The 12,468-nt window shown below is 56.5% G+C and overlaps 1 protein-coding gene across 1 annotated transcript in view; it reads left to right on the forward strand.

Moving 5' to 3' along the window:
* LOC120374242 (lanosterol synthase-like) overlaps window positions 1-12,468 on the forward strand; it is a 39,392-nt gene that overhangs the window by 9,835 nt on the left and 17,089 nt on the right. The window contains exons 7-8 of the mRNA XM_039493545.1: window positions 5,374-5,482; window positions 12,329-12,447. Of these exons, the coding sequence (XP_039349479.1) occupies window positions 5,374-5,482; window positions 12,329-12,447 (228 nt within the window). The remainder of the gene's footprint in view (window positions 1-5,373; window positions 5,483-12,328; window positions 12,448-12,468) is intronic.

Raw genomic sequence — 12,468 nt, forward strand, 5'->3', positions numbered from 1 at the left:
GGTCGTGCAGGGAGCAGGCTTTCCCTGTGAATTCCACATAGAATCATAGAATCTCAGGGTTCTAAGGGATCTCAGGAGGTCATCTAGTCCAACCCCCTGCTCAAAGCAGGACCAATCCTCAACTAAATCATCCCAGCCAGGGCGTTGTCAAGCCAGACTATAAAAACCTCTAAGGAAGAAGATTCCACCACCTCCCTAGGTAACCCATTCCAGTTCTTCACCACCCTACTAGTGAAAAAGTTTTTCCTAATGTTCAACCTAAACCTCCCCCTCTGCAACTTGAGACCATAACTCCTTTTTCTGTCATCTTCTACCACTGAGAACAGTCTAGATCCATCCTCTTTGCAACCCCATTTCAGGTACTTGAAAGCAGCTATCAAATCCCGCCTCATTCTTCTCTTCTGCAGGCTAAACAATCCCAGTTCCCTCAGCCTCTCCTCATAAGTCATGTGCTCCAGCCCCCTAATCATTTTTGTTGCCCTCCGCTGGACTCTCTCCAATTTATCCACATCCTTCTTGTAGTGTGGGGCCCAAAACTAAACACAGTACTCCAAATGAGGCCTCACCAGTGCTGAATAGAGGGGAATGATCACATCCCTCGATCTGCTGGAAATGCCCCTACTTATACAACCCAAAATGCCATTAGCCTTCTTGGCAACAAGGGCACACTGTTGACTCATATTCAGCTTTTCGTCCACCGTAACCCCCTGGTCCTTTTCTGCAGAACTGCTGCCCAGCTATTCGGTACCTAGTCTGTAGCAGTGCATGGGATTCTTCCATCCTAAGTGCAGGACTCTGCACTTGTCCTTGTTGAACCTCATCAGATTTCTTTTGGCCCAATCTTCTAGTTTGTCTAGGTCCCTCTGTACCCTATCCCTACCCTCCAGCATATCAACCACTCCTCCCAGTTTAGTGTCATCTGCAAACTTGCTAAGGGTGCAGTCCACACCATCCTCCAGATCGTTAATGAAGATATTGAACAAAACCGGCCCCAGCACCGACCCTTGGGGCACTCCACTTGATACCGGCTGCCAACTAGACATGGAACCATTGATCACTACCCGTTGAGCCCGACCATCTAGCCAGATTTCTATCCACCTTACCGTCCATTCATCCAGCCCATACTTCTTTAACTTGCTGGCAAGAATACTGTGGGAGACTGTATCAAAAGCTTTGCTAAAGTCCAGAAATAGCACATCCACAGCTTTCCCCTCATCCACAGAGCTGGTTATCTCATCATGGAAGGCAATTAGGTTAGTCAGGCATGACTTGCCCTTGGTGAATCCATGCTGACTGTTCCTGATCACTTTCCTCTCCTTTAAGTGGTTCAGAATTGATTCCTTGGTCCTGCTTTAAGCAGGGGGTTGGACTAGATGACCTCCCGAGGTCCCTTCCAACCCTGAGATTCTATGATTCTATGACCTGTTCCATGATTTTTACAGGGACTGAGGTGAGACTGACTGGCCTGTAGTTCCCTGGATCTTCCTTTTTCCCTTTTTTAAAGATGGGCACTACATTAGCTTTCTTCCAGTCATCCGGGACCTCCCCCGATCGCCATGAGTTTTCAAAGATAATGGCCAATGACTCTGCAATCTCATCGGCCAACTCCTTTAGCACCCTCGGATGCAGTGCATCCGGGCCCATGGACTTGTGCTTGTCCAGCTTTTCTAAATAGTCCCGAACTACTTCTTTCTCCACAGAAAGCTGGTCACCTGCTCCCCATGCTGTGCTGCAGAGTGCAGCTGTCTGGGAGCTGACCTTGTCTGTGAAGACAGAGGCAAAAAAAGCATTCAGTACACTAGCTTTCTCCACATCCTCTGTCACTAGGTTCCCTCCCTCATTCAGCAAGGGGCCCACACTTTCCTTGACTTTCTTCTTGTTGCTAACATACCTGAAGAAACTCTTCTTGTTACTCCTAACATCTCCGGCTAGCTGCAACTCCAAGTGTGATTTGGCCTTCCTAATTTCACTCCTGCATGCCTGAGCAATACTTTTATACTCCTCCCTGGTTATTTGTCCAATCTTCCACTTCTTGTAAGCTGTTTTTTTGTGTTTAAGACGAGCAAGGATTTCACTGTTAAGCCAAGCTGGTCACCTGCCATATTTACTTTTCTTCCTACACATTGGGATGGTTTGTTCCTGCAACCTCAATAAGGATTCTTTAAAATACAGCCAGCTCTCCTGGACTCCTTTCCCTGTCATGTTATTCTCCCAGGGGACCTTGCCCATCAGTTCCCTGAGGGAGTCGAAGTCTGCTTTTCTGAAGTCCAGGGTCCGTATTCTACTGCTCTCCTTTCTTCCTTGTGTCAGGATCCTGAACTCGACCATCTCATGGTCACTGCCTCCCATGTTCCCATCCACTATTGCTTCCTCTACTATTTCTTCCCTGTTTGTGAGCAGCAGGTCAAGAAGAGCTTTTCCCCAAGTTGGTTCCTCCAGCACTTGCACCAGGAAATTGGCCCCTACACTTTCCAGAAACTTCCTGGATTGTCTGTGCACTGCTGTATTGCTCTCCCAGCAGATATCAGGGTGATTAAAGTCACCCATGAGAACCAGGGCCTGTGATCTAGCAACTTCTGTTAGTTGCTGGAAGAAAGCCTCGTCCACCTCATCCCCCTGGTCTGGTGGTCTGTAGCAGACTCCCACCACGACATTACCCTTGTTGTTCATACTTCTAAATTTAATCCAGAGACACTCAGGTTTTTCTGCAGTTTCATACTGGAGCTCTGAGCAGTCATACTGCTCCCTTACATACAATGCAACTCCCCCACCTTTTCTGCCCTGCCTATCCTTGCTGAACAGTTTATACCCACGGCAAGGTACGTACCACACACTTGTTCACCATGCCTAAGGCCTGCATTTCCAAAGGGAGGAGTGATTTTTGGGAGGCCCCGTTGGCCCCCTGGGAGCGGTCTGATTTGAGAGCACTGAGCCCTGCCCTCTGCGAATCAGACTTGGTGTCTCAGGCTGGGCACCTGACACCCCTAGGCCTGAAGGGGAGTTACGCCTTAGGGGCTGTCTTCTTCCTGCCCATTGGGCTCTGGGAGCCCTGCTGTGAATTGGAGCGGGGTGGAGTCCTGCACACAGGCCTCCAGCCAGAGTTAAGTTGAGCCGTTAGCCCTCCCTGCTGCCTGAGCGTGCTCCAGCATGTTCCCCCCATTCTGGCCTGTGTGGGCCCTGGAGACCCCCCCCCCTTCGGGCTGTGTGCCCCCTGTGATGCAGTAGGGACTGTTTGAATAGTTTGTAGTTCCCTTTCTCCACCCCTTCCAGTTGGCGGTACAATGCCACGCCTTTGGGGTCCAGTAAGGGGGTGAGAACCCGGAGCCTGTCCGCAGGATCCACCTGGTGCAGCTCGCAGGCCGTCTCAAAGGCATCCAGGAAGTCATCCATGTCCTCCCCCTTCTTAGGCTGGGCCAGGATGCGCTTATCAAAGCTCCGCGCAGTCCTGGGCCCCCCCTCAATCACCGCAGCCGGGGGCCCGCTGCCCCTCAGCCTCGCCAGCTTCAGCTTATGATAACGCTGTCGTTCTTTATGCTCCCTTTGTTTCCCTTCATGCTTCCTCTGTCTCGCTTTGTGTTCCCTCTGTCTCTCTTTTTTCTTCATCTTCCGCTGCCTTTGTCTTTCCTTATGCTGCCTCTGTTTTTCACGGTCCTCCATCTCTCCCATTTCAGCCGCTTTCGCTCCACGGATGCCGAGCGTTGCCGGGACGATTCCCTGCTGGCCAGCGAGTCTTCGCCGGGAGGATCCCCTGCTGGCCGGGGGTGTCACGGTGCCCTCGATAGTCATTGGGCTCCTCCCCGCCCTTCCCCTAGGCATAGGCAGAAGGGGTTTTAGGAAGCCCTCAGCAGCCGGCTGACCACACCCAGCTGGGACAGACACTGGTGCCTGTGCTGCATCTGCCAGGCTGCTTCCCTCAGAGACAGGGATCAGTTCACTCAAGCGATCTCCCTCCTTCAGCTGGGCAATGAGCTGGTCTTTGGTGAGCCTCCCTCTGCGCGGCCCCCTCTGCTTGCACAGCTCCACCAGGTCGCTCTTAAGCCACTTGGCAAACCTCTTCCTGCTGGCCACTCACAGGCCTGGGTGCTCACCGCTCCCCATGGTTTCCAGGGAGACCCCTAGCGTGCCAGTCCTTGAGGTCACCACCTCTCTGCCAGGGTTGAGTGGCAGTCTTCTCCGCCCCAGGACCGCTCTCTGCAATCCCCTGGGGGACCCTGTTACTGCAAAGTCCTTCTCTCTGGTCACACACTCCCAGGGGTTAATCGCCCCCTGAAACCATCTCTCTCTGAATCTTCAGCATGCCTGGTCCCCGTCAATCCCCCTTCATTTCACTGCTCCCCAATCACTTACTGCAGGAAGCGCTGTCCATGGGGTGCAGTAGATCCCACCACTGCCACCCTGAACTTCCCCGGGTCACTGGTCAAAGTGACCCTGCTCAGTTCAGTCTCCAAGGGGGGAGAGATGTGATGCAGTAGGGACTGTCTGCATGGTGGGGTGGGAGAGCAGGGGATGACTTTAGGTGAGGGGCAGGACCTGAGCCTGTAACCTGAGCCAGGAAGGCAGGTGGAGAGAGTCAAGGGGGATAGCTCAGTGGTTTGAGCATTGGCGTGCTTAAACCCAGGGTTGTAAGTTCAATCTTTGAGGAGACCACTTAGGAATCTGGGGCATAAATCAGTACTTGGTTCTACTAGTGAAGGCAGGGGGCTGGACTCAATGACCTTGCAAGGTCTCTTCCAGTTCTAGGAGATTGGTTTGTCTCCTATTATTATAGTAACACCTTTACCCGAGAAGCTGGAGAAAGGGGGAGAGCCTGCTGGAGAGGTTTTTGGTTTCAGTTTTGGGCTGGCTGGGAAGAGGCAGGGAACCCCAAGTCCGGGGTCTAAGATCCTTGCCCCCAAAGGAACCTGTCTGAGGGGTCCTGGTTGTACCTACAAGCCCTGCTTGGGGCTGTGTTCCTGTTGTCTAATAAACCTTCTGTTTTACTGGCTGGCTGAGAGTGACGGGGAATCGCAGGAAGTGGGGGTTGCAGGGCCCGGACTCCCCCACACTCCGTGACACCCCCCCAGGCCATGTGAGCCCCTGACACCCCCCCAGGTGCTCTGGCACTATCTGAAGGTGCTTTCTCCTCTTGTTAACTCAGCTTAGCAAAGGGTGCTGGGAGCAGCTCCCACATGGGACCTGTCCCGGTGGCTGGTGTGGAGCCACAGAGTGAGCCAGGCAGCGCTGCCCTCCTTCCCCGGTGCTCCCCTGCGTGCTCCATGCTGTACTCCCCCAGGCTGCCAACCCCACCAGGCTGACACTTGCAGCTGTCTCATGGGTCTGCTCCCATGGCGCGCTAGTGAGCGGATGGCTAATCTCCTGCCTGCTCCCTGCCAGGAGCTGTACGTCCAGGACTACTCCAGCATTGACTGGCCGGCCCAGAGGAATAACGTGGCTGCCTGCGATCTCAACACCCCACACAGCTGGCTGCTCACACTTGTCAATGGTGAGTAGGGAAGTGGCTGGGCCTGGCCAGGGCAGGGCGGGGGATAGCTGATGTGCAGGTTGTTTTCTGTCCCCACGGCCGAGGGTCACTAGTGGAGCTGCCCCATAGCCTTACATCTGACCCCAGTGCAGCCCCCAAGCTTCCTGTCAGCCTTGCCCTGCCAGTGGGATCTCAGAGTGGCCAGGGACCAGAAGCTGGCAAGACTTTACTAACCTGGGAGGGAATGCGTGTGCCTGACAAAGCTGTGCCTGCCTGGCCTCCGCACAGAGCCACCGTTACTGCCCTGCCCAGTGGGCACGAGGGCAATTTGTGTGCGGCATTGGCTCGCTTGCATCAGCCACGAGCCAGCAGCAGCCACCTGGGTCCAGCACATAGGCAGGGGCGGTTCTAGGGATTTTGCCACCTCAAGCACGGTAGGCAGGCTGCCTCCGGCGGTTTGCCTGCGGAGGGTCCGCTGGTCCCGTGGCTTTGGGAGGTCTACCGAAGCCGCGGGACCAGCGGACCCTCTCCAGGCACGCCTGCAGGAGGTCCGCCGAACCCACGGGACCAGCGGACCCTCTGCAGGCAAGCCGCGGAAGGCAGCCTGCCTGCCGCCCTCGCGGCACCGGCAGAGAACCCCCCGCAGCTTGCCACCCCAAGCACACGCTTGGCATACTGGGGCCTGGAGCCGCCCCTGCACATAGGAAAGGCGCAGGGCTCTGTGCTGATTGCCACTCGAGGGGGCTGGACCCAGGCCCATCCTGACTGTCTGGTGCCATTGGTGCCAAATCAAGGCTCACAGAACAACTCCAAACACTCCGTCTCTGAGGTGTCTGCAGAGGCTCTGAGTCCAGCGTGGGCTGTGTGCTGGGGCACTGAGTGAATCTTAATACCTCGGGTTCTGTCCCCACTCAGCAGCTTCCCACCTTCCCTCTGGTCCTGTCTCGGGCTGAGCAGCAGTGAAACAACCAGGGTTCAGTCCAGGTGTGGAGTGGTCTGGGGCTGTGTGTGATGGAGTAGGGACTGTCTGTGTGGGGGATGGAAGAACAGGGAAGACTTTAGGTGTGGGACAGGTGCTCAGCCTGTAACCTGAGCTAGGCAGGGGGGAGGGGTGTCAGCACCTTTGCCAGGGAAGCTGGACAAAGGAAGGGGCCGGCTGGAGGGGTTAGTTAGTTTAGTTTCGGTTTGGGGCTGGGTGGTTGGAATTCAGGGAATCCCAAGCTGTGGACTAAGCTTCCTGAACCCCAGAAGGACTCGATTGAGGGGTCCTGGTTGTGCCCACAAGCTCTGCTGTATCCTTCGTTCCTGTTGTCCAACAAACCTTCTGTTTTACTGGCTGGCTGAGAGTCACTGTGAGTCCAAGGAAGAGGGGTGCAGAGTCGGACTCCCCCACACTCCGTGACAACTGGTGGCAGCGGCGGAATCTACTGCACCCCGTGGACACTTCCTGCAGTAAGTGACTGGAGAGCAGTAAAACGAAGGGACGATATTAGGGGTGATTAACCCCTGGGAGTGTGTGACCAGAGAGAAGGACTTTGCAGTAACAGGGTCCCCCAGGGGATTGCAGAGAGCGGTCCCAGGGGCGGAGGAGTCTGCCACTCAACCCTAGCAGAGAGGTGGTGACCTCAAGGGCTGGCACGCTAGGGGTCTCCCTGGAAACCATGGGGAGCGGTGAGCACCCAGGCCTGTGAGTGGCCAGCAGGAAGAGGTTTGCCAAGCGGCGTAAGTGCGACCTGGTGGAGCTGTGCAAGCAGAGGGGGCTGCGCAGAGGGAGGCTCACCAAAGACCAGCTCATTGCCCAGCCGGAGGAGGGAGATCGCTTGAATGAACTGATCCCTGTCTCTGAGGGAAGCAGCTTGGCAGATGCAGCAGAGGCACCAGTATCTGTCCCTGCTGGGAGTGGTCAGCTGGCGGCTGAGGGCTTCCCGAGACCCCCCATTCCTATGTCTAGGGGAAGGGTGGGGAGGAGCCCAGCGACTACCAAGGGCACCGTGACCCCCCTGGCCAGCAGGGGACCCTCCTGGCGAAGCTCCCCTGCCAGCAGGGGATTGTCCCGGCGACGCTCGGCATCCGTGGAGCGGAAGCGGCTGGAATGGGAGAGAGAGCTACAACTGAGAGAGCTGGAGGATTGTGAGAGACAGAGGGAACATGAAGCGAGACAGAGGGAACATGAGGAGAGACAAAGACAGCGGGAACTGGAGGAGAAAGAGAGACAGAGTCATCATGAGCTGGAACTGGCAAGGCTGAGGGCCCCAGCTGCGGTGAGTCGGGGGGGGCGGGGCAGGACTGCGCGGAGCTTTGATAAGTGCATCCTGGCCCAGCGTAAGGAGGGGGAGGACATGGATGACTTCTTGGATGCCTTTGAGACGGCCTGCGAGCTGCACCAGGTGGATCCTGCGGACAGGCTCTGGGTTCTCACCCCCTTACTGGACCCCAAAGCCGTGGCATTGTACGGCCAGCTGGGAGAGGAGGAGAAAGGGGACTACGAACTATTCAAGTAGGCCCTGCTGCGCGAGTTTGGGCTGACTTCTGAGATGTACCGGGAGAGGTTCCGGAGTCAGGATAAAACCTCTGAGGTCTCATTTCTGCAACTAGCTGTCTGCATGGAGGGATACGCCAGCAAGTGGGCAGATGGGGCCCAGATGAAGGGGGACCTGGTTAAACTGCTGGTACTGGAGCAGCTGTATGAGCGGTGCCCATCCGACCAGAGGCTGTGGTTGAGGGACCAAAAGCCAGAGAACCCGCGACATGCAGGGCGCCTGGCTGATGAGTTTGTGAAGAGCCGGTTGGGGAGTGGCAGGGAGGCACCCCAAGGGAACAGGCCTGCCGCGATGCAGAAAGAGAGTCACCCTGGGACCTCCCAAAGAGGGAATAGGGAGAACCCCCTCCCAACGGGAACGCCCAGCATCAGGGACAACCGACCGGTTCGAGAAGACCAACGGGACATGAGCTGCTATCAATGTGGCCAGAGGGGCCACATACGGTCCCAGTGCCCCAGGCTCAAGGACAGACTGAGCAGACCGACCCCACACCGGGTTAACTTGATAGAGACCCAGCTGGACGAGGGGCAGCATTCGCAGGAAAGGGTGGCTGGCCGTGTACCACCTGCGAAGGAGGGAGGAGGGCCCCAGGTCAGCTCCTCTGGGGGGCTGGATGCTCCAGGATCTGAGTTTTTGGTTTACAGGGTGGGCGCGGGGCTGCCCCTCCGGATAGAGTGCTTTGTTCCCCTGGAGGTAGATGAGAGGAAGGTCACTAGGTACTGGGACACGGGCACAGAGGTGACGCTGGCCCGGCCCGAGGTGGTGGTCTCAGATCGTATGGTGTCCAACACTTACCTGACCCTGATGGGCGTGGGTGGGACCCCATTCAAGGTGCCCGTGGCTAGGGTACACCTGAAGTGGGGGGCCAAGGAGGGCCCCAAGGACGTGGGGGTACACCCACATTTGCCCACAAAGGTGTTAATGGGGGGGGGGACCTGAAGGTCTGGCCAAGCAACGCCTGGGGTGCCCTGGTCGTGACCCGTAGTCAGAGTCGGCGCAGGGCACTGCGCCCTGACAACGGGGATGGTACTCTGCCCGAGGCGCAGGACCCTAACCTGGTGGGGAGGGAACACCCAGGGACACGGCTCAGAGAGGCTGCGGCCTCAGACCCAGCCGACAAGAGAGAGCATGTCCCCATCCCTGTCCCAGCTGCTGAGTTCCAGGCCGAGTTGCAGAAAGATCCCTCCTTGCGGAGGCCAAGGGACCTGGCTGAACTCAGTGCAGTACAGTCCATGAGGAGAGGTTGCAAGGAAAAGTTCCTGTGGGAGAAGGGGTTCCTGTACCGAGAATGGGCTCCCCCAGGGGAAGTAGAGTCATGGGGGATCAGGAAGCAGCTGGTGGTTCCCCAGAAATTTCACCACAAGCTACTGTACCTGGCCCATGACATCCCTCTCGCAGGGCACCAGGGAATCCAGCACACCAGGCAGAGGCTGCTACAGAACTTTTACTGGCCTGGGGTGTTTACATGTCCGACAGTACTGCCAATCCTGTGACCCCTGCCAGAGGGTGGTGAGGCCCGGGACAAGGGGAAAGCGGCTTTGAGGCCTTTACCCATCATAGAAGAACCTTTCCAGAAGGTGGCCATGGACATAGTGGGACCTCTCAGCAAGGCGACCCGGTCGGGGAAGAAATACATTCTGGTGGTGGTAGATTTCTCCACTCTCTACCCTGAGGTGGTGGCCTTGTCCTCTATCAAAGCAGACACCGTGGCAGATGCGCTGCTGACCATTTTCAGCCGGGTGGGGTTCCCCAAGGAAGTCTTAACGGACCAGGGGTCCAACTTCATGTCGACCCTGCTCTGGTGCTTGTGGGAGAAATGTGGGGTCTGGCACAACTGGGCCTCAGCCTATCACCCCCAGTCCAACGGGCTGGTGGAAAGGTTCAACGGGACGCTAAAGATGAGGCTAAAAACATTTATGAACCAGCACCTGCAGGACTGGGACAAGTACTTACCTCACCTGCTGTTCGCATACAGGGAGGTATCCCAGGAATCTACCGGGTTTTTGCCTTTCGAACTGTTATATGGAAGACGGGTAAGGGGGCCCCTGGACTGATGAGAGACGAATGGGAGGGGAAGGCCGCTCCCAATGGAGAGTCAGTGGTGGAGTATGTCCTGACCTTCCGGGAAAGACTTGCCGAGCTCATGGGCCTGGCCAAGGAGAATCTGGCCCGAGCCCAGAGGAAGCAGAAGCCTTCGCCACCAGGGATCAAGTGATGGTTCTCATCCCCGTGAGGAAAAACAAACTCCAGGCTGCCTGGAAAGGGCCCTTCAAGGTTGTCAATCAACTAAATGAGGTAAACTATGTGGTGGAGATGTCTAACTGGGCACATCACCGCCAGGTGTACCATGTGAATATGATGAAGCCATAGTATGACAGGGGGAATGTGGTGTTGGCCGTGTGTGGACATTGGGAGGAGCAGGGAGATGACCCTTTAGTGGATCTATTCCGTGGGACAAAAGCTGGTTCCCCCCTGGAGGCAATTCCCCTCTCTGATCAGCTGACCCTGGCCCAGCACGCTGTGATCAGAGGGGTGCTGCATCTATACCAACAGCTGTTTTCCAACCAGCCTGGATGTACTAATTTGACTGTCCACCGGGTCACATCCCCCTATAAGATGCTCTCCTTTTCAGGTCACTGGTAAAACTGCCCATGATCTAGAAAGAGAGGTCAGGGACATGCTGGCTTTGGGGGTGATCCAGCCGTCTTCCAGCCCTTGGGCCTCGCCAGTGGTGCTGGTCCCCAAAAGGGATGGGTCGATCCAGTTCTGTGTGGACTATCGAAAGCTCAATGCCATCACCGTATCTGATGCCTACCCCATGCCCAGGCCTCACGAGCTCCTAGACAAGCTGGGAGGTGCTCAGTACCTCACCACCATGGATCTTACAAAGGGCTACTGGCAAGTGCCGCTGGACGCAGATGCCAGGCTGAAATTGGCCTTTATCACCCCTCTGGGGCTCTACGAGTTTCTGACCCTGCCCTTTGGCCTCAAGGGAGCGCCGGCCACCTTCCAGCGCCTGGTGGATCAGCTAATGCGGGGGATGGAGAGTTTTGCCATGGCGTATATTGACGACATCTGTGTCTTTAGCCGGACCTGGGAGGACCACGTGTCCCAGGTTAAACAAGTGCTGGACCGACTCCAAGAGGCTGGGTTAACCGTAAAGGCTGAGAAGTGCAAGATGGGGATGGCTGAAGTATCTTACCTGGGCCATCGGGTGGGGAGTGGCTGCCTAAAGCCAGAACCAGACAAAGTGGAGGTGATCAGAGACTGGCCCGCTTCCCAAACCAAAAAGCAGGTCCAGGCCTTTATTGGGATGGCGGGGTACTATGGAAGGTTCGTGCCCAAGAAGGGGAAGCCAGACAAGGTGGTTTGGACCGAGCAGTGCCAGCAGGCTCTCCGGGTGCTGAAGGAGGCTCTGGTTAGTGGCCCAGTTCTGGCAAACCCAGATTTTGACAAGCCCTTTATGGTGTTCACCAATGCCTCAGACATGGGACTGGGGGCGGTGTTAATGCAGGAGGATGAAAAGGGGAGGAGACACCTCATCGTGTACCTGAGCAAGAAGTTGCTACCCCAGGAGCAAAACGACGCAGCCATCGAGAAGGAATGCCTGGTCATGGTGTGGGCCCTTAAGAAACTGGAGCCATATCTGTTTGGGCGACACTTCACCATGTACACCGACCACTCTCCCCTAACCTGGCTGCACCAGATGAAAGGAGCCAATGCCAAGCTCCTGAGGTGGAGCCTGCTCCTGCAGGATTATGACATGGACGTGGTCCATGTGAAGGGAAGTGCCAACCTGATAGCGGACGCGTTGTCCTGGAGAGGGGGCCCTGAACTTCCCCAGGTCACTGGGCAGAGTGACCCCGCTCAGTTCAGTCTCGAAGGGGGGAGAGATGTGATGGAGTAGGGACTGTCTGTGTGGGGAATGGAAGAACAGGGAAGACTTTAGGTGAGGGACAGGTGCTCTGCCTGTAACCTGAGCTAGGCAGGGGGGAGGGGTGTCAGCACCTTTGCCCGGGAAGCTGGACAAAGGAAGAGGCCGGCTGGAGGGGTTAGTTAGTTTAGTTTCGGTTTGGGCCTGGGTGGTTCCTGTTGTCCAATAAACCTTCTGTTTTACTGGCTGGCTGAGAGTCACTGAGAGTCCAAGGAAGAGGGGTGCAACACCGGACTCCCCCACACTCTGTGACACTGTGTCCCTGGGGCGCCCCGCAGAGCCCTGGCCAGCTAGGGAAGGGATGGGGGATCTCTCTGGGGCTCGGGGCCGGGCCCTGCTCGCCCCGGAGTTGGGACCAGGCAGCTTATTGTGTCTCTCTTGTTCCCGTCTCAGCCATCCTGAACGTGTACGAAGCCCACCACAGCGCCCGGCTGAGGCAGCGAGCCATTGCGGAGCTGTATGACCACATCAAGGCTGACGACAGATTCACCAAGGCCATCAGCATTGGCCCGGTAGGCTGCTCGTTACTGGTC

This window comes from Mauremys reevesii, linkage group 11 (assembly GCF_016161935.1).
Source record: "Mauremys reevesii isolate NIE-2019 linkage group 11, ASM1616193v1, whole genome shotgun sequence".
In the NCBI taxonomy this organism is placed as follows: domain Eukaryota; kingdom Metazoa; phylum Chordata; order Testudines; family Geoemydidae; genus Mauremys; species Mauremys reevesii.